The following is a 19,950-nucleotide window of genomic DNA, read 5'->3' on the forward strand; positions in this document are numbered from 1 at the left end:
ACACCTAAATTACAAAGGTTCCTGGCAAGTAGGAATTGTGGAGTCACTCACTCAAGCAGTCAGGCCCTACAGGGGACTGTCCAATGTAAAGGCTTTAAGTCAGCTCTGGACCTGAACTCCAGGCAGAAGTACACACCAGGCAGTTAGTCCAGAGCTTAAAGTGCTCCCAGGGTTAAAGTCTAAAACCAGGGAGGAATTAAGATCACATCTTCTCATTCCAGCCTATCCCTTATGAGGTTCATGATTGAAACATTTGAATGAAGTCAGCTTTCCCAGAAACACTCTGAACTCAGAAATCACACAAAACTGAAGCATAAAAAAAAGACATGAGATATTTATTATAATTACAGCAGTTTTATACAGAAAAGTTAAAAAGTAAAAAGTTTTCACCATTTTTTGATTCATGGTTTCTCTTCCTGAAGGCTGGTCAGCAGCTCCTTGGGATGTCTACTGGTACCTTGAAGAGCTCTTCAACTTCTTCTTGCAAAGCCTCAACTTTTTCACTCAGCAGCATCTGTAACAACCAACCCCAACATGAGAAGGAAGATACAAGCATCAGGTATAAAAACTGTTTGACAGAGGTTCAAACTCCAACGTGTCTTCCCAAACTCACATCTGGTCTGTCAAAAAACTTCTGCTGCTGCTCACAGGACCATGGTACCTTCTCCTCAAGGGATGAACATTTTCCCAAGTACAACTACAAGTGTTTTACTGGTCAGTGTAAAAATCAGAGACTCACAAGGTTGGAAAACCCCTTTAAGATCATAGAGTCCAACATCCCTGTCTTGTGCTGACCCAAATCTCCCAGTACCTCATCTCCTGTTAACCTGGTCTGTTTAACACACCCAGGGGTGGTGACTTAGCCCCCTCCCTGGGCAGCCTGTGCCACAGCCCCACAACTCTTTCAGGGAACAGCTTTTCCCTCCCATCTGAGCTAAACCTTCAAAAAAACCCCCAAAATTTCCTACAGGGCAGGGATGTCCCACAGTTCCTGCCATCACATAATACACAAAGCTTACAGGACACATGGAGTTTTAACCTGAACTGTTCACAAGAGCTTTTCTCACCTTAAACATTTATTCTCTGTGTTGGAATGAACATTTGTAAGTTGTGCCTGTTAAGCTGTGGATTCCATAGAAACCCATGGTTTGAATTGGAAGGGACTTCCAAAGATCACCTAGTTCTAAGGATGCCTCCAGTGAGGGGATGTCCACAACTTCTCTGGGCAAGCTCTTCCCTTCCAGGGGGGTGTGGGGGTCTCCTTCTCTGGAGAGATTCCAGCCCTGTCTGGACGCCGACCTGTGTGACCTGTCCTAGGGACCCTGCTTTGGCAGGGGGTTGGACTCGGAGAGCTCTGGAGGGCCCTTCCAACCCCTATAATTCTGGGATTCTGTGATGTCATCCACACATCCACTTTTGACATTCTGAAGTTCTGGAGCAGGTTTTCATAACTTGGTTTCTTACCTTTGCAGAAGAAACTATTTGTTTGGCTTGACGTCGTGACAAGTGCTCGATCACCTTGACCAGATCTTCTGGATTTGCATTGGCCAAGTGGGCTAAAGTTTTGTACCCTGCATTATAAAGCTGTTTGGCTCGTGCCTGCAAGTCCAAAATTGGGGTAAGATTATTAGAACAGGCAAGTTTACCTTGGAAATTCTCAGAGAGCCAGGTTTACTAACCTCTAGAACCCCTGCTACCTCCATCAGAGGGATGAGTTCTGTCTTAACACAGTACGTCAGCCGCTTGGTGAGTTCTGCCAGCAAGGCTTTATAAACCCAGAATTCTTCCAGCTCCTGCAGAGGAAGAGAAATATCCCTGTGTGAGTAATGCTTTCCTGAACAGGAAAAGTCATTTTCAACAGGAAAGGTGAAGAACCATGGGCTTGCAACACACCACATGGGTTTCACAGAATCACAAGGTTGGAAAAGACCTCTAAGATCATCAAGTCCAACCATTCCTGTCCTGTGCTAAACCAGATCCCTGAGCACCTCATCTCCCCCTCTGTTAAACACACCCAGGGGTGGGGACTCAGCCCCCTCCCTGGGCAGCCTGTGCCACAGCCCCACAACTCTGCCAGGGAAGAACTTTTCCCTCCCAGCTGAGCTGACCCTGCCCTGGGGCAGCTTGAGGCCATTCCCCCTCGTCCCATCTCCTGTCCCCTGGCTGAAGAGACCATCCCCCACCTCTCTGCACCCTCCTGGCAGGGCAGTGGAGGTGGGGAGAAGGTCTCCCCTCAGCCTCCTCTTCTCCAGGCTCAACACCCCCAGCTCCCTCAGCTGCTCCTCAGAGGATTTGCCCTCCAGCCCCTTCCCCAGCCTGGCTGCCCTTCTCTGGACTCGCTCCAGGACCTCAATATCCTTCTTATGGTGAGGAGCCCAGAACTGGACCCAGCACTCGAGGTGCAGCCTCACCAGTGCCCAGTACAGGGGCACTATCACCTCCCCAGTCCTGCTGGCCACACTGGCTCAGACACAAGCCAGGATGCCATTGGCCTTCTTGGGCACCTGGGCACACTGCTGGCTCATATTCAGTCTGCAGTCAACCAACACCCCCAGGTCCTTCTCTGCCTGACAGCTCTCCAGCCAGTCTCCCCCAGCCTGTAGCGCTGTGTGGGGTTGTTGTGTCCCATGTGCAGCACTCCACACTTGGCCTTGTTAAACCTCATCCCATTGTTCCCAGCCCATCGGTCCAGTCTGTTCAGATCCCTCTGAAAAGCCTCCCAACATAAGAGAACAAAGCTCCAGATTTTGCAAAACCAATCCCAAAGAATGCATAGGAATCCCTTTAATGTTACCTCACAGAAATGCAGGACACAGGAGGTGAAGGAGGCAGCAGAATTAAGGAGATTTTGGACATATCCACGGGACATATTAAATCTCTCTGAAACACTCCAGATGTTGGTCTCTTTCAGCAGGGTATAAAGGACAAGTGACAGGTAGAGCCTGTTTACCACAGCACCATCCACATTCTAGGAATAAAACAAGTTAGAATTCAGAGCCAGGATCACATTCAAGGTGTTCTGGTAGTGCTACAAGTATGTTCTGATCCATACTCCCTTCACATCCCAAAAACATGTCTATATTCACAGAATCCCAAGGCTGGAAATGACCTTTAAAATCCTCAAGTCCAACTGTTCCCATCCTATGCTAAACCATATCCCTGAGCAGCTCATCTACCCTTTTTTTAAACACATCCAGGGAAGGTGACTCAACCACCTCCCTGGGCAGCCTGTTCCAGGCCCTGACAACAATATTATACCCAAAGTCATTAAACAACATTATGAAAACTAGCCAGTAAGGTTAACAGAGCCCTAAGTAGGACAAGTAATGGAGAATGCCAGCAGAAAAGTCATCTAGAAATTGTAAACAGTGAAATGAAACTACTAAGCTGTCCTCTCAGGCACGAGAGGACCCCAGCCTACCTTTCTGATGGCTTGACCAGAAGCCTTTTTGGTGATGAAGCTTTCAGGCACTCCCACAATATCTGCTACTTTTTGTTCTGCTGCACTTAACTGGTTAAACTGAAATAAAATGTTATATAAGAAGAGTTTTCAGGTATTTAGTTCTCTTAATATCAAGTAATAAACTCATGTTTCTGAAGTGAAACAATGCCTTTCAGTGTCTCTAAACAGCACTCAGACAGATTTACAGCTTCTTTGTGTACTTATCTGAACTATCTATAACCACCCATCTCTGAACACCATGTTTTAAAATTAAATGGATTTCAGCATCAAGATTAGAGTCAGGATTTGGAGTCCTGGCAACTCAAGATGTGTTTCCTGCCACTGTTTGCCCCCAGAGAGGGTCAAATATTATAGATGCAGAAGAGAACTTGGGTTTTTAATGCAATATAGGAAAGCTTTAGTGCCCTTTGACTGAAAATAAACCAGCATGTCTTAACTCTGCACCAGACTGTTAGCCCACTAACTACATTTCACAGAACTGGGGGGGGGGTGTGTGGAAGGGACCTCCAGAGATCATCAAGTCCAACCCTTTATCTTCTATGTGTATAAGCTTACTTAAGATTTATTAAGCAGGATTAATAAAAGCCCCAATGCATGTTTGCTAGTAAACTCTCACCTGTCTCAAGTATATCATCCAGTCTGGGCTACAGCTAGAAGTCATATCATATGGAGTTGCCAGATAGAGAAGATGAAGGTTGCTCTCAAGAATCAGCCCTTCCAAACCTTTCTTCAATTCTCTGTAAAGAAGATTGCAGTATGCCAAGTCTATAGACCCTACAATAAGCACACAACGTATTGCAAGTTTAAACAGGCATCCAGATTTGGGTGCAATAGATTTTCAGAGTTCTATTTCCTTCCTCTTCCACCAAAGCCTGTTGTGCCACCTGAATTGAAGAGAAATGATGTGGGACTGCTTGAACTTCACACGAGCAGTGGAACACAATGGTGGAAAGGCAGTCACCTGTTCCCATGTATGTCAGTCCTGTGCAGGGCTTCAGTGTGTTGGTGACGTACCTCGGCTTTAAAGGAGTCCTGGAGTGACCTTGTAGACTGAAGGAATCTTTCAGACATGCCCCCCACTCTGTGTTCCACACTCCAGATCTTTATGCTATGACTGGATTACCACTGCTCTACATGTCACAGCATCAGTGTCGTAGGGGTGGGAAGGGACCCCCAGAGCCCATGGGGTCCAATCCCCTGCCAAAGCAGGGTCCCTAGGACAGGTCAGGGCTGGAATCTCTCCAGAGAAGGAGACTCCACACCCCCTGGGCAGCCTGTCCCAGGGCTCTGTCACCCTCACCAGGAAGAAGTTCTTCCCCACATTGGGGTGGAACTTCCCCTGCTCCAACTTGAGGCCATTGGCCCTTGTCCTGTCCCCACAGACACTGAGAAGAGGCTGCCCATGTCCCCCTGTGCCCCACCCTTCAGCTATTGATCCCCATTGATCAGATCCCCTCTCAGGCTGCTTCTCTCCAGGCTGAACAGCCCCAGCTCACTCAGCCTTTCCTGGCAGGGGAGATGCTCCAGGCCCTTCATCCCCTTCGCAGCCTCCGCTGGACTCTCTCCAGGAGATCCCTGGCTTTTTTGTCTTGGGGAGCCCAGCACTGGACACAACACTCCAGGTGGGGCCTGACCAGGGCAGAGCAGAGGGGGAGGATCCCCTTCTGTGACCTGCTGGCCACACTCCTTTTGATGCACCCCAGGATCCCATTGGCTCTCTTAGCCCCAGGACACACTGCTGGCTCATGGCCACCCTGTGACCCACCAGGACCCCCAAGTCCTTCTCCCTGTCATGAAATCCCCTGTTCATGACAATCACAAAACAAGGTTGAGAGCCATTTTGATCACAACTAAATAAAGTTTTGGGGGATTCAGTTCTGGTTTTACTCCTGTTGTAAGTGATGTTATTACGCTTCATTCCCATCATGTTTGGTCACTTGCTCATCCCCATTTTCAGTGCATCATTTAAGTAACCAAAGTGTCTCTGCAACTTATTTTTCACTGCTGTTTCAGACTGAGGATGGGAAAATGGACTGAGATGAGGCTGAGGTGAACGGGTTTGTTGGAATAAAGAGTATTAGAAGAGTAAGGAAGTCTTACCTTTATATGTAGCTTTACCCAACGGTGTGATTGTTAGTGTGCATTGGGAATTGTGGTCCTTCTCAGACAGTCTTCCTTTTAGGAGTCCTTTTTTAATTAGATTTTCTAACCCATCTTTAATTACCTCTGAGAGGCTCTTCTCTTTAGACAGGAGCTGCTGCTGAACACCCAGCAACGTGCTGCACATGAAGTTCTCGACTTCCTCGTGGGTAACTGCTATCTACATCAGGTTTGGAAGTGATTAGAAGGTTTAAAGGTGTTATGTGAAATAACACATTTCTTATGCTATATGAAAAGATAAATCACTGAAAAGCAGTTTGGTACCCTGTTAGTGTGCTTCTACAGAAATCCATGACAATGAGTGGAACAACAGATGGTCTATGATGGGTCTGATCAAAATCTGGTCTATTATTCTAGCTACCACATCATGTTAACTTAAGAGTCCCAGAACCCCCTGAGCTGGGAGGGCCCCCTCAGGCCCATCAGTCCCACTCCTGGCTCCACACAGCCCAGCCCAGGCAGCGCAGGGCACTGAGCGCAGCGGCCAGACGCTTCTTGCCCTCAGCCCAGCTCGGGGCTGGGACCCCTTCCCTGGGGAGCCTGTGCCAGCGCCTGACCCCCCTCTCAGCACAGAACCTCTTCCTGACACCCAGCCTAAAACTCCTTTGTCTTGTTTCCACCTTACTTCTCATCAAGTATCAGAAACATCAGAAACTGAAGTGTTATTAATAATGTATCATAAAGTAGATATAATTGACTTTTACACACAAGGAAGTTATCAAGCCATCACATAACATGACAAGTGCCAAGGCTAATAAAAGTGTTATCTGATCAGAAGCTATTCTGAACTTTAAGCCAATCTGTTTAAAAAGGCTCCTGTTTTTTATAGAATCAACAGGTAAAGATTTTCTTTCCATTCCCAAAGCATATAGGATACTCATAGAAGAGTTAACTGATACCTTCAGTCCAACCAAAGATAACAACAGGCTCTGAATTCCCTTGGTCAACTCCAGCAGAAGATTGCTGTAACAGTTCTCTAAAGGGCTGTTAACCAAATCCTGAACCTAAAGAGAGAGCAAGAAATGTATCAGCTCAGAGAAAAGAAGGTACCAGAGAAAAAGCTACCACAGAGGTAGTTTATAGGTATTACTGGAAAAGTGAAACACTTGGAGAATTAAGTAGTGATCAAAAATTAAGCTAGGTAGCTCAGCTCCTCCTGTTGATCCCACAAGCTTAACCCAACAATTTCAATTACCAACAGCTTTGTCCAAATTACCAAGTGTTTGTCTTTTTCCTGTACTATGAGGATACTCTCTCCAGCACTATCGATACCAGCTCGACCAGCTCTGCCAATCATTTGTTTATACTGGTTCTTCTTCAGGAAGTCCTTAGCCACATAAGGAGCTCTGAGAATAACCCTGTGAAGAAGTTTGTAGTAAGTTATGCTTTACATTAAAATTACTAAAGCAGCACCTTCAGTTTTACAGACACTTGCTTTGTATATGCCCCTGGCTCAGCAGCTAATAAAAAGATCAAAAGCAACTGTTTGAACAGATTTTTAAATCAACCAGGAAAACAATTAACAAGAAATTAAGGCTTATTAAAGGATAAGCCATGTTTAATGTTTTGAACAACCTCTGGAAGTAGGCTTTACAGAATCACAGAATATTAGGAGTTGGAAGGGACCTTGAAATTTCATCCAGTCCAACCCCCCCTGCCAGAGCAGGATCACCCAGACTAAATCCCACAGGAACACATCCAGGGGGGTTTGAATGTCTCCAGAGAAGGAGACTCCCCAACCTCTCTGGGCAGCCTGTCCCAGGGCTCCCTCACCCTCACAGGGAAAAAGTTCCTCCTTATGTTCCCATGGAACCTCCTCTGCTCCAGCTGCACCCGCTGCCCCTTGTCCTGTCGCTGCCATCCCTGAGCAGAGCCTGGCTCCAGCCTCCTGACTCTCACCCTTTACATACTGATAGACAGTGATGAGGTCACCCCTCAGTCTCCTCTTCTCCAGGCTAAAGAGGCCCAGCTCCCTCAGCCTCTCCTCATGAGGAAGGGGTTCCACTCCCTCCATCACCTTGGTGGCCCCGGCTGGGCTCTTTCAAGGAGTTCTATGTCCTTCTGGAACTGAGGGCCCCAGAACTGGACACAACATTCCAGGTGGGGTCTCAGCAGAGCAGAGCAGAGGGGGAGAAGGACCTCTCTTGACCTACTAACCACCCCCCTTCTCATACCCACAGGATGACAGTGGCCTTCTTGGCCATGAGGGCTCATTGCTGGCTCATGGTCATCCTGCTGCCCCCCAGGACCCCCATGTCCCTTTCACCTAAGCTGCTCTTCAACAGTCCAGTCCCCAACCTATACTGGTACCTGGGGCTGTTCTTCCCCAGATGCAAGGGCCTCCACTTGCCCTTGTTAAATCTCATTAACCTTCCCCCAGCCCAGCTCTCCAGCCTGTCTGAGTCCTGCTGAATGGCAGCACAGCCCTCTGGGGTGTCAGCCACCACTCCCAGTTTGGTGTTGTTATCTCACATCTACCCAAAGGCCTGAGTTTAAGAGTGAACATCACCAAGACAAAATAAACCCTACTAAAAAAATAAGCATCACTGACTGATTGTTCTAGAAAAGCCCCACTTGTCTGTGTGTATTTCTTCTGCCCTTAGGTGCTTTATCCCAACACTGATGCATTCAAAACCAGACTCTTGGGAGTCTCTGGTTGTACAGAGCACAGCTACTGTACCACCACAAACACACTCGTGCTGAAACACATTCAAACTGTTCCTCTTTCACCAAGATTTTATAAGCCCTGCTCTTAGGACATGAGAGCAGCCCTGCTTAGAAGGACCTGGAGGTTCTGGTGGATGAGAAACTTCCCATGAGCCAGCAGTGGCTCCTGGAAGGGCGATGGGTCCTGGGCTCCATCAGCAGAGGGGTGGCAGCAGGGACAGGGAGGGGATTGTCCCTCTCTGCTCTGCCCTCATGAGGCCCCAACTGGGGCCCCCAGTGCAAGAAAGATGTGGGGCTGTTGGAGAGGGGTCAGAGGAGCCACAGAGATGATCAGAGGGCTGGAGCAGCTCCCCTATGGAGAGAGGCTGAGGGAGCTGGGCTGGTTCAGCCTGGAGATGAGAAGGCTGTGGGGGGACCTCATTGCAGCCTTCCAGTCCCTGAAGGGAGCAGAGAAACAGGAGGGGAATCAGCTTGTTAAAAGGGTAGACAGTGTCAGGACAAGGGGGCTGGAGTGAAGCTGAAGGAGGGGAGGGTTAAATTGGATATTGGGGGAAGGTTTTTACAGAGAGAGTGGTGAGGGGCTGGAACAGGCTGCCCAGAGAGGGGGTGGGTGCCCCATCCCTGGGAGTGTTCAAGGCCAGGTTGGATGGGGCTCTGGGCAACCTTGTGTAGATCCAGGCCTGGAGACTGGAGCTTTGTGATCCTTAGGGTCCCTTCCAACCCAGACCAGTCTGTTTTTCTATGACAGCATCTAAAGAAACCACCATGAATTCCTCATGCTTCCTCAGTAGAGGTACAAGCTACTGAGTCACACTTCCTACTTGAAAGCTTGGCAGCCTGAGCTGAACTCAAACCCCCTCATGCTTCCAACTTGGGAGGAAAAGCAGAAGCCCCCTTTAAATATCACCAACATTTCCAACTTCAAGGAATTCTTCTACAAAGCAAATCCCAATGTGACAATGAAACATGTTTCCACCACTGACCTTCTAGCTGGCAGGTTGACTCCAGCAGCTAAAGTAGCTGTGCAAGCAAGGAGACACAGGACACCTGAGGAATATGCATCCTCTATACTCTTTCTTTCATCGTTCGTAAGGCCGCTGTGGTGATAGGCAACACCAAAAGGGATCGTTTGCTTCAGAACAGGGCAGACACTTCCATTGCCAATATCCTTGAGGTTCTTGATGAGAGCTTGTTTCTCTTTCTCCCTGTGAGCTCTAAACTCTCTTAGAGGAAGAAAAGCATTTCCTTAGACTGATTGTCCTGGTTTTGGCCAGGAGAGAGGTCATTTCTTTCTAGCAGCAGGTGGGATGCTGTGTTTGGGAGTTGGGATGGGAGCTGTGCTGATAACACCCTCATGTTTCCAGTTGTTGCCAAGCAATCAAGGACTCTTCAGAGTCCTTTCAGGACTGTTCATATTTTCCTGTGAAGGGGAGGGGACACAGCCAGGACAGGTGACCCAAACTGGCCAAAGGGGGTATTCCATGCCAGTTACATCATGCTCAGCATCGAAGGGGGGCTGGTGGTGGGAGGAGCAGGCAGCTCCAGGACACGGGGTTTTGGGATGGCTCTGACCTGTACAGCCTGAGCATTGTGTATCACCAGTTTCATATTTTTTCCTATAAAGCCCTGTTATTATTATTATATCTATCCTTCTCCTACCCCAGTAAACTCTCCTTAGCCCTCCCCCATTAAAGAACCAGCAGCTGTGTGGTGTCTGGCTCTCAGCAGGGGCAAAACCATCACAGTTTAATATAATTTCTTCCTTCAGAAAATTTAGCTTTGCCAAAGCATTATCAAATCACATTTAAATGAAACTATATCAAAGTCCTTTTTTTCTTTGTTAAGGAAGCCTGGTTTAGACTTTACAACTTATATTCACAAAGTAAAATGTAAGATAGAGATAGTCAGACTCTAGTATATCTCAAGGAATAGATACTCAATTGACTATTAACATGACTAAAGAGCAGGCCTATTATTTGTCCTCTAATAACCACTATTTCAACTAGTTTGTGTAAAATAAGAGTATTTTCTTTGGTAAAATCCTTGTTTAATGAGCGCTGAGCAGTTTGCTATCACTTAAGCTGCTTCATGTAATTCCATACTGAACATATTTACCTCTCATCACCAGCAAAAGTCACTGCAAACTAAGGATAAATCCTAAATTCTGACCAATAATTCCATATGCAATTAAAAAAATCATGTCAAACTTACTTCTTGAGGTACCTGCATACCATGGAAGCCACATTTTCACAGTTCTTTTTAGTGGGACAAAAGATGAGGCAGGAATATTTAGGGATAACTTCAGTAACCAGCGCAATGATGTGGTCAGGATCTGCTTTCTCCAGAGTACTTGAATACTGTCATAAGCACAGATAGACAAATATTTAAACTTGGGAATTAAGGCACAGACTAAGCATTCAAGACTTGTTCTCAGCATTCACTAGAATACTCGTTTGCTTTAATGTGACATGATTCCAAGAAATTGTAGGATAAGCTTCTCTCCCAAAGCTGACTCAGAAGAGTTCAGAAACACATCTAGATTGAACTGAGGGGCATTAAAAGGACCGTGGCCAGCAAGTCATAGGAGGGGATCTTCCCCCTCTGCTCTGCCCTGGTCAGGCCCCACCTGGAGTGTTGTGTCCAGTGCTGGGCTCCCTGGGATGAAAAAGCCAGGGATCTGGAGAGAGTCCAGCGGAGGCTGCGAAGGGGATGAAGGGCCTGGAGCATCTCCCCTGCCAGGAAAGGCTGAGTGAGCTGGGGCTGTTCAGCCTGGAGAGAAGCAGCCTGAGAGGGGATCTGATCAATGGGGATCAATAGCTGAAGGGTGGGACACAGGGGGACATGGGCAGCCTCTTCTCAGTGTCTGTGGGGACAGGACAAGGGGCCATGGCCTCAAGTTGGAGCAGGGGAAGTTCCGCCCCAATGTGGGGAAGAACTTCTTCCCGGTGAGGTTGAGGGAGCCCTGGGACAGGCTGCCCATGGGGTGTGGAGTCTCCTTCTCTGGAGAGATTCCAGCCCCGTCTGGACGCCGACCTGTGTGACCTGTCCTAGGGACCCTGCTTTGGCAGGGGGCTGGACCCCATGGGCTCTGGAGGGTCCTTCCAACCCCTACAGCTCTGTGATTCATTTAGTGGCACCACAGCAATGTCACTTATAGAATCATAGAATCATAGAATTGTAGGGGTTGGAAGGGACCTCAAGAGATCATCGGGTCCAAGCCCCTGCCAAAGCAGGGTCCCTAGGACAGGTCACACAGGTCGGCGTCCAGACAGGGCTGGAATCTCTCCAGAGAAGGAGACTCCACACCCCATGGGCAGCCTGTCCCAGGGCTCCCTCACCGGGAAGAAGTTCTTCCCCATGTTGGTGCCGAACTTCCTGTGCTCCAACTTGCAGCCATTGCCCCTTGTCCTGTCCCCACAAAGCACTGAAAAGGGGCTGGCTGATTCCCTCTGCATTCCCTGCTTAAGATAATTATAAACTTTAATTAGGTCCCCCCTTAGTCTTCTCTTCTCAAGGCTAAAGAGTCCCAACTTACTCAGCCTTTCCTCATAGGGGAGATGTTCCAGGCCCCTAATCATCTTCATGGCCCTTCTTTGGACTCTCTCCAGGAGATCCCTGTCCTTTTTATACCAGGGAGCCCAGAACTGGACACAACACTCCAGGTGGGGCCTGACCAGGGCAGAGTAGAGGAGGAGGATCACCTCCTTTGACCTGCTGGCTATACTCCTCCGGATGCACCCCAGGATCCCATTGGCTCTCTTAGCCACCAGGGCACACTGCTGGCTCATGGCCAACCTGTCATCAACCAGGACCCCCAGGTCCTTCTCCACTGAGCTCTTGTCCAGCAGGTCATCCCCCAGCCTGTACTGACACAAATGGTTGTTCACTTATGCTAGTGACAGTCTACCATAAGACATGCTTTTCTTTTCAAAGGATGAAATGAATCTTTACAAGGCAGTAATAAGCCAAAACCCCAAACCCCACCCAAAAAAACCCCAAACCCCACCCAAAAACCCCATCAACTTTCAGTATTGTCTAAGAGCAATCAACCATTGAGAAAGCCTACCCAAAACCATAAAGCACTGAGTATCTGGAACACTGAAACCCATTATTATTTGCATGTCAAAATACTGATGAAGCCTTAAAAGATCAGTAAAGAAGTGAAACTCTGGTTAAGTGTTTGGTATTTTAAGGCCTTTTTTTTCCCCCTGCCCAAAGCATACCATTTTCTCTCTCATGGGCATTACAAACTATCACAGTTCACTAGTTTCTTCAGTAAACCATCTGTGAACACATAAGTGTAAACAAAAACATTACATAACTACAGTTCAAAGACAAGAAGCACTCTGGTTTCACCTTGAAATCAAGGAGCCGTGCAAAAGTAAAGCCATTTTCTGCTTTGCTGTCCACTGCATAGATGGTGTCTCGAATCTTCACATATTCCTTTAACTCCACCTAGGGAGACAGAAGCCATAAACAGAAGTGTTACTTAACTTGCCAGGTCTTCTCTGATTAAGCTCTTACTGATGCAAAGCTAAGGTTTTTTCCTCTAAGCATCACACATTATGCATACTCTGAGGGAGTCTAGAGAAGGGCAACCAGGCTGGGGAAGGGGCTGGAGGGCAAATCCTCTGAGGAGCAGCTGAGGGAGCTGGGGGGGTTCAGCCTAGAGAAGAGGAGGCTGAGGGGAGACCTTCTCCCCACCTCCCCTGCCCTGCCAGGAGGGTGCAGAGAGGTGGGCGATGGTCTCTTCAGCCAGGGGACAGGAGGTGGGACGAGGGGGAATGGCCTCAAGCTGCCCCAGGGCAGGGTCAGCTCAGATGGGAAGGAAAAGTTCTTCCCTGGCAGAGTTGTGGGGCTGTGGCACAGGCTGCCCAGGGAGGGGGCTGAGTCCCCACCCCTGGGTGTGTTTAACAGATGGGGAGATGAGGTGCTCAGGGATATGGTTTAGCACAGGACAGGGATGGTTGGACCGACTTCCAACCTTGGTATTCTGTAAATAAATGCACACAAGCAAGCATTCCACCCCATCAAGTATTATTTTTAAAACATTAATTGAGCAAATGTCTTAATTACAACATAAAGGTACTTGCCTTTACGTGCTTACAAGTACGTAGTGCTGCTTATTGCACTGGTACAGTTGCAAGCAGAACAGTAATTACATTACACAGTGGAACTACACAACGAAATCAAGCACAACAGCTGGGTATGATCCTGAATAGATTTGGTCTTATTTTAAAGCCAAACATCATCTTTACTTGTTTACAGTATGTTGCATACTCACTGGTCTGAAGTTATTAGTATAGTACTCTGCTTGCAGGAACTTCTGCAGGTCTCCAACATTATTTAAGGTTGCACTCATCCCAATGATTTGTGTGTTTTCTGTAAGAGAGAAGTTGAGGCTTATTGCCAAGTTCACATTTTGAAGGCTTCTCCTCCACATTTAATCCCTAAGCCTGCTTCTTCACGTTCAATCTCTTTAAATGCCAAAGTAGCATGTTTGAAGGGGGATACAGCTATGAAATATCACCTGAGAGGCTAACATAAAGGAATCCTTCCCTATAGAAGCATTTAATTGGACTGGCTAAGGGGCTCCTATAAGAAATCGAAGACATAGATTCAGGATTTCTCAAAGAAGTATCAAAAAAAGCTTCAAACACACCAAGTCCATCATTACAGGGTGAACTGACTAACAGTTAAATGAGTAACAAGCGGTACCACATGGAGTTGGCCATGAGCCAGCAGTGTGCCCTGGTGGCTAAGAGACCTAATGGGATCCTGGGGGGCATCAAAAGAAGTGTGGCCAGTGGGTCAAAGGAGGAGATCCTCCCCCTCTGCTCTGCCCTGGTCAGGCCCCACCTGGAGTGTTGTGTCCAGTGCTGGGCTCCCTGGGACAAAAAAGCCAGGGATCTCCTGGAGAGAGTCCAGCGGAGGCTGCGAAGGGGATGAAGGGCCTGGAGCATCTCCCCTGCCAGGAAAGGCTGAGTGAGCTGGGGCTGTTCAGCCTGGAGAGAAGCAGCCTGAGAGGGGATCTGATCAATGGGGATCAATAGCTGAAGGGTGGGACACAGGGGGACATGGGCAGCCTCTTCTCAGGGTCTGTGGGGACAGGACAAGGGCCGATGGCCTCAAGTTGGAGCCCGGGAAGTTCCACCCCAATGTGGGGAAGAACTTCTTCCTGGTGAGGGTGAGGGAGCCCTGGGACAGGCTGCCCAGGGGGTGTGGAGTCTCCTTCTCTGGAGAGATTCCAGCCCCGTCTGGACACCAACCTGTGTGACCTGTCCTAGGGACCCTGCTTTGGCAGGGGGCTGGGACCCCATGGGCTCTGGAGGGCCCTTCCAACCCCTGTGAGTCTGAGAGTCGTGCTGTGGTTTTCAGAAGCAGCTGAAACACGAAGGATCTAGAAAGCCAGAGGACTGACCGATCTAGAAAGCCAGAGGAGTGACTTCTCTCTAGAGATACTACAATATTTTAACAACATCTCCACCATCAGGACTTACTACTCTTGTAGAGGATTTTCGCAAGGGTTATTTCCAGCGTGGCTCCGCGACTCCCCTCACCCAGCATATGCAGCTGTGCACAGAAGGGGAAAAGAAAATGGGAGAATATTACTGAATTAAGAGTATTTTGGGAAAAAAAACCCAACCCAATCCACCCCAAGTTACATAGTCCTAAACAAGTATTGCAAGAATGTCTCTGTTGGACTTTCTCATGGTATCCCTCTGGGAAGTTTTGACTGTTAATCTCTTTCTGGCAACAGAGCCTGACTGAAAAGACATTGAAGCATCACAGAAAACACAGACCCAAGAGCAAATGGAGATAAGAAGATTTACCAATACATTTATCCAGACCTTAACTGAGAAAGAATTAACTCCTGACAGTAAAATTAGCATTGAAACCATTCAGTGTGGAGATCTCTGTGTCCATCAGCCAGAGGCAGTTTTGAACCAAGTTTGTTTTAAGTCACATTTCCAGTGGAAGTTAAGAATAAAAAGTAACCAGAAAAAATAGAAGTTAATTATTAAGCTGCCTCCTGTTTAGAAGCTGCTGTGTTTAAGTGAGCTCAGCCTGGAGCTTTCTGTGAATTAAGTATCCCTGTTAGATGTGTGATTGAACCCAAGAATCAACCCTTAGTAGCACAACTCAGCCACACACCATTATAATAAGGGGCAGTTCTCACAGTTAAGTATTACTTGTCAGTTTCCTTTCTTTCGTGTTTTATTTAGCATATTCTGTGGCTCTATACTAATGACTGAGTTGGAAGGGATCCATAAGGAATCAGCAAGTCCAACTCCTGGCTCACAGTCTCATGATTTGATCTTTAGGAGTCCAGATCTTTAGGAGTTGAGTTATAAGGTTCATAAAATAGATTCCACAGGATTAAAATGATTTACAGTTCTTCTCTAATCCCTTAGAGATGCCTAACTGACAAGGAGTCAGCAAGTAAGTCACCCCCAACCACTCACACAGCTCTCAATAATCTACTGCCCTGAGAGAGTGGTGAGGAGCTGGAAGGGGCTGCCCAGAGAGGGGGTGGGTGCCCCGTCCCTGGGGGTGTTCAAGGCCAGGTTGGCTGGGGCCCTGGGCAGCCTTGTGTAGCTCCAGGCCTGGAGGTTGGTGTCCCTGCCTGTGGCAGGGGGTTGGAGCTCTGTGCTCCTTGGGGTCCCTTCCAACCCAAAACAGTCTGGGATTCTGTGATTCCATAAGAGTAACAAAAGCTTCAGTTAAAGAAAGAGAACTTTAAATATTACAGAATTATGAACCAATAAGGAAAAAACCATTAATTAGTAATAATTTCATGATAAATACTTGAAGCAAAACCAAGTAATAGAAACCTTTTTGCTAATAATTGCATATGATAAGTATAAAAAGTGGCACATAATAAATCAGAGTAAATCTTGCAGCATACCTCATCTACTACAACCAGACCAAGGTCGTCAATCCTTTCTGTTTCAATCAAGGAATTGACTAGAGCATGTCCCTTCTCAATAGTAGCAATGTAAAGGGACTTCTTTATTCTCCTCTTGATTGGGGGGAACCTTCCTTTACTTCCTGCATATTCTTCCACCAGGAAATCCAATTCTATCCCAAAACTTGATAACCCCCTAACCTGGAAAAACAGTATAAAAGATTAGAGAACAAAGACATGCTCAGTAAAGACTTCAGAGCTGCCTCAAGAGCTCAACGTGCCTCTATAAGCACCCAACATCACAGCCAACTGTTTGAGGCAGTGAAACCATTAGCTCTTTTGTAATTACCCTGTGTAATTGCAATGCTGAGATGTTTATGAGTGTCACCAAGCTGGGGTTACACCTGTTCTCCAAAATTAATGTTTCCACTATATAAAGAAAGTAATTAGGTTTTATTTCAAGAGCATTTCTTTAGCAAGTTGGGCAGCACAGCTCTAAGAGAGCTTTGGAAAGAGCTATTTAAAAATTCAGGGTACTTTAAGTCAGCATCTGCACCTCAAAAGTCTATTTTACTATGAAATGACTGACCCTTGGAGAGCATTTAGGAGAGAAGTTACTGACTTTCCACCATATATTTATGAAAATCCTGGAGTTTACTAAAATTAGCATTAAAACCAGCTAAGTAAAAGCTATGCTAAGTCATATGGAAGACCAAGAGTTGATTTGAGACAGCCAGCACAGCTTCATGAAGGGCAAATCCTGCCTGACCAACCTAGTGGCTTTCTCTGATGGGGTGACTGCATTGGTGGACACAGGAAAAGCAAAGAGTGGTGTCATCTGCCTGGACTTCTGTTAAGTCCTTGACACAGTCCCCCACAGCATCCTTCTCTCCAAACTGGAGAGATGTGGGTTTGATGGGCGAGCTGTTCAGTGGGTAAGGAATTGGTTGGATAGATGCATCCAGAGAGTAGTTATCAATGGCTTGATGGCCAGATGGAGAGATGTGACAAGTGCTGTCCCTCAGGGGTCTGTACTGGGACTGGTGTTGTTTTCTATCTTCATCAGTGACTTTGACAGTGAGATTGAGTGCACCCTCAGCAAGTCTGCAGATGACACCAAGCTGCATGGTGCAGCTGACATGCCAGAAGGATGGAATCTCATCCAGAGGGACCCGGACAAGCAGGAGAAGCAGTCCCCATGTGACCCTCATGAGGTTCAACAATGCCAAGTGCAGGGTCCTGTACCTGGGTTGAGGCAATTCTCATCATTAAGAGATGCTGGGAGATGATGTGCTAGAGAGCAGCCCTGCAGAGAGGGACTTGGGGGTGCTGGTGGATGAGAAGCTCCACATGAGCTGACAGTGAGTGCTCACAGCCCAGAAGGCCAGTTGTATCCTGGGCTGCATCAAAAGGACTGTGGCCAGCAGGTCAGGGAGGGGATTCTGCCCCTCTGCTCTGCTCTGGGGAGACCCCACCTGGAGTGCTGGGTCCAGCTCTGGAGTCCCCAACATAAGGACAGGGAACTGTGGGAATGGGTTCTGAGGGGGGACACAAAGGTGACTGGGGGGCTGGAGCACCTCTCCTATGAAGCCAGGTTGAGAGAGTTGGGCTTGTTCAGCCTGGAGAAGCTCAGTACCTGGTGGGGTCTCCAAGGAAGCTGGGGAAGGACTTTTTAGAAGAGCCTGGAGCGATAGGAGGGGAAATGGTTTTAAATTGGAAGGGGGTAGATTCAGATTGGATATTAGGAAGAAATTCTTCACTCTGAGGGTGGTGAGGCCCAGGCACAGGGTGCCCAGGGAGGTGGTGGCTGCCCCCTCCCTGGAGGTGTTCAAGGCCGGGTTGGATGGGGCCTTGAGCAGCCTGGGCTGGTGAGAGGTGTTCCTGCCCATGGCAGGGGGTGGGACTTGATGATCTCTAAGGTCCCTTCCATCCCAAAGCATTCCATGCCTCTAACTACCACGGCATATCAGAAGAGGTAAGCAGTATCAGAAAGACTGTATCCAGACCTTTTCTTGGACAATGGCAACATATGGCAGGATCATCAGAACATCCTTCTGCCTACAGAGTAATTCTTGGAGAATTATTATTTCAGCCACAAGCGTTTTTCCACCACTGGTTGGTAAGGAGTATATCAAGTTCTTCCTTTGCTGCAGAGACTCTAACATTAAGCAATCATGCTGCCAGGCTGTAGAATTAAAAAAAGAGTTATCAGCTACCCCCAGGTCATGTTAATATCAAAATGCCTCAGAATACTTTAGTGTTTGAGAGTTTGCCTTCAATAAACAGCTAAAAGGGTTCAGTGATTGAGCCTTCCAAAGTATTCTAGAAACTGGATCAGCCTTTTCCACTAATCTAAAAATCCAAAATAACCAAATTAATAACCCAAACCAGCCACTTCACAACATGGTTTACATTAAGTGCTACCTTAACTTAAACATCTCACAGCATAACAGGCAAAACAGGCAACACATCACTAGCAACTCCCCCCACCCCTCCCCAAAGAAACCTTTAGTCACGTTACCATAAAGCCTTTCGATCCCCCGAAGCTGTCTGAATAGATCTTTGACCTTGCTAGGCAGCCCATAAAAAGGGCCTATATCAACAAAAGGAGCTTCAGTGGTTTTCTCAGCAACACAAATCTCCTCAGATAAAAGAGCTTCTTTAAGCTGTTTGGTCTTAGAGACCTGCAGAGTCTGGGCTTTGGCATTTCCAGTCATTGCACTTTTCAGATGATCTTTAAGACTCTCAGGTTTAAGTAAATCACACTTAGAGTCTGAGGCAAAATCACTTGGGCCATTCTTGGCTCCAGCATCAGGACAAAAAGATGATGGGCTGTTGATTTTGTCCAAGGAAGAACTTGCAGGTTGATTCCTCCTTTCTGAGACTGGAGATACTCTACAAGCAGAAGGCGGCTCATCTGCGTTCTCAAAGTACAAAAGCTGTGATGATGGCAAATCATCCAGAAGAGACTCACTCAGCTCTTGATTACCATCCACCAGGTCATTTTCACTGCCTTGGAGGGCACCCTCTCTGTCAGCTTTAAGGACAACCACGTTTTCTGATGCAGAAGAGTCATCCTGGTCTTTCTGTTGAACTCCTAACTGGAGATTCCCAAGCACAACGTCTCCTGCTGCTTTACCATCCGTATGGCTGCCCTGCAGCCACCTGTGCTCTATATCAGCCACCTGTGCCAGCAAGGAGTCGTTGCCATAGAAGCTGTCATGGCCACCGAACAGGTCCTCCTCGCTACCATCGCTGCACTGCAAGAAACACAACGGGGTGTTAGTGCTCAGGGTGTGACCACAGCCGGCGGCACATCCCGCACAGCACCCGCACGAGGTGAAGGCTTTTAGCTTCAGGAGGCCGCGTTCTTCTGACGGGGAGGGGGGGCTGCAAGGAGCCCCTGGTTTCGCTGCTGCGCCTCAGGGAAACGCAGCCTGAGCGCAAACAGGGCACCTGCGGGGGTAACGCGCCCGCAGCCGGGCGCCCGGCTCCCGCCTCAGGCCGCGCCGGGCCTGAGCCGCCCTCCCCGAGCACCCCCCGCGCACACACACACACCGCCCACCCGCGTCCCGTACCGGGGCTTCCCCCGCAGGGCCCTCGCCGCCCGAGCTCGCTCTCTTTCGAGCCACCGGCGAGCAGACAGCGCCGGGCTGCGCCGGGGCACGGCCCCGCTTGCGGGCAGAGCCCAGGCGGCTCCTCCTCCGCACGGCGAGGCCGGGCTCGGCCATGGCCGCCGCCCCGGGTCTGT

General features: G+C 48.1%; 1 protein-coding gene across 1 annotated transcript; it reads right to left on the reverse strand.

The window, feature by feature from the left end:
- Positions 1 to 307: 307 nt before the first annotated feature.
- On the reverse strand, positions 308 to 19,930 carry HELQ (helicase, POLQ like; the record flags this gene model as incomplete). Its single annotated transcript, XM_084266991.1, has 18 exons — positions 308 to 514; positions 1,465 to 1,599; positions 1,680 to 1,793; positions 2,795 to 2,968; positions 3,422 to 3,520; positions 4,080 to 4,237; positions 5,564 to 5,783; positions 6,523 to 6,627; positions 6,840 to 6,981; positions 9,274 to 9,513; positions 10,502 to 10,647; positions 12,647 to 12,745; positions 13,575 to 13,672; positions 14,791 to 14,863; positions 16,200 to 16,400; positions 18,206 to 18,384; positions 18,721 to 19,459; positions 19,778 to 19,930. The coding sequence occupies 18 exons, from the start codon at positions 19,928 to 19,930 to the stop codon at positions 428 to 430; spliced, it is 3,162 nt and encodes a 1,053-aa protein (XP_084123117.1). The 3' UTR covers positions 308 to 427.
- Between the last annotated feature and the right edge of the window lie 20 nt (positions 19,931 to 19,950).

The sequence above is a fragment of the Gallinula chloropus genome (assembly GCF_964237585.1).
Source record: "Gallinula chloropus genome assembly, chromosome: 7".
NCBI lineage: Eukaryota > Metazoa > Chordata > Aves > Gruiformes > Rallidae > Gallinula > Gallinula chloropus.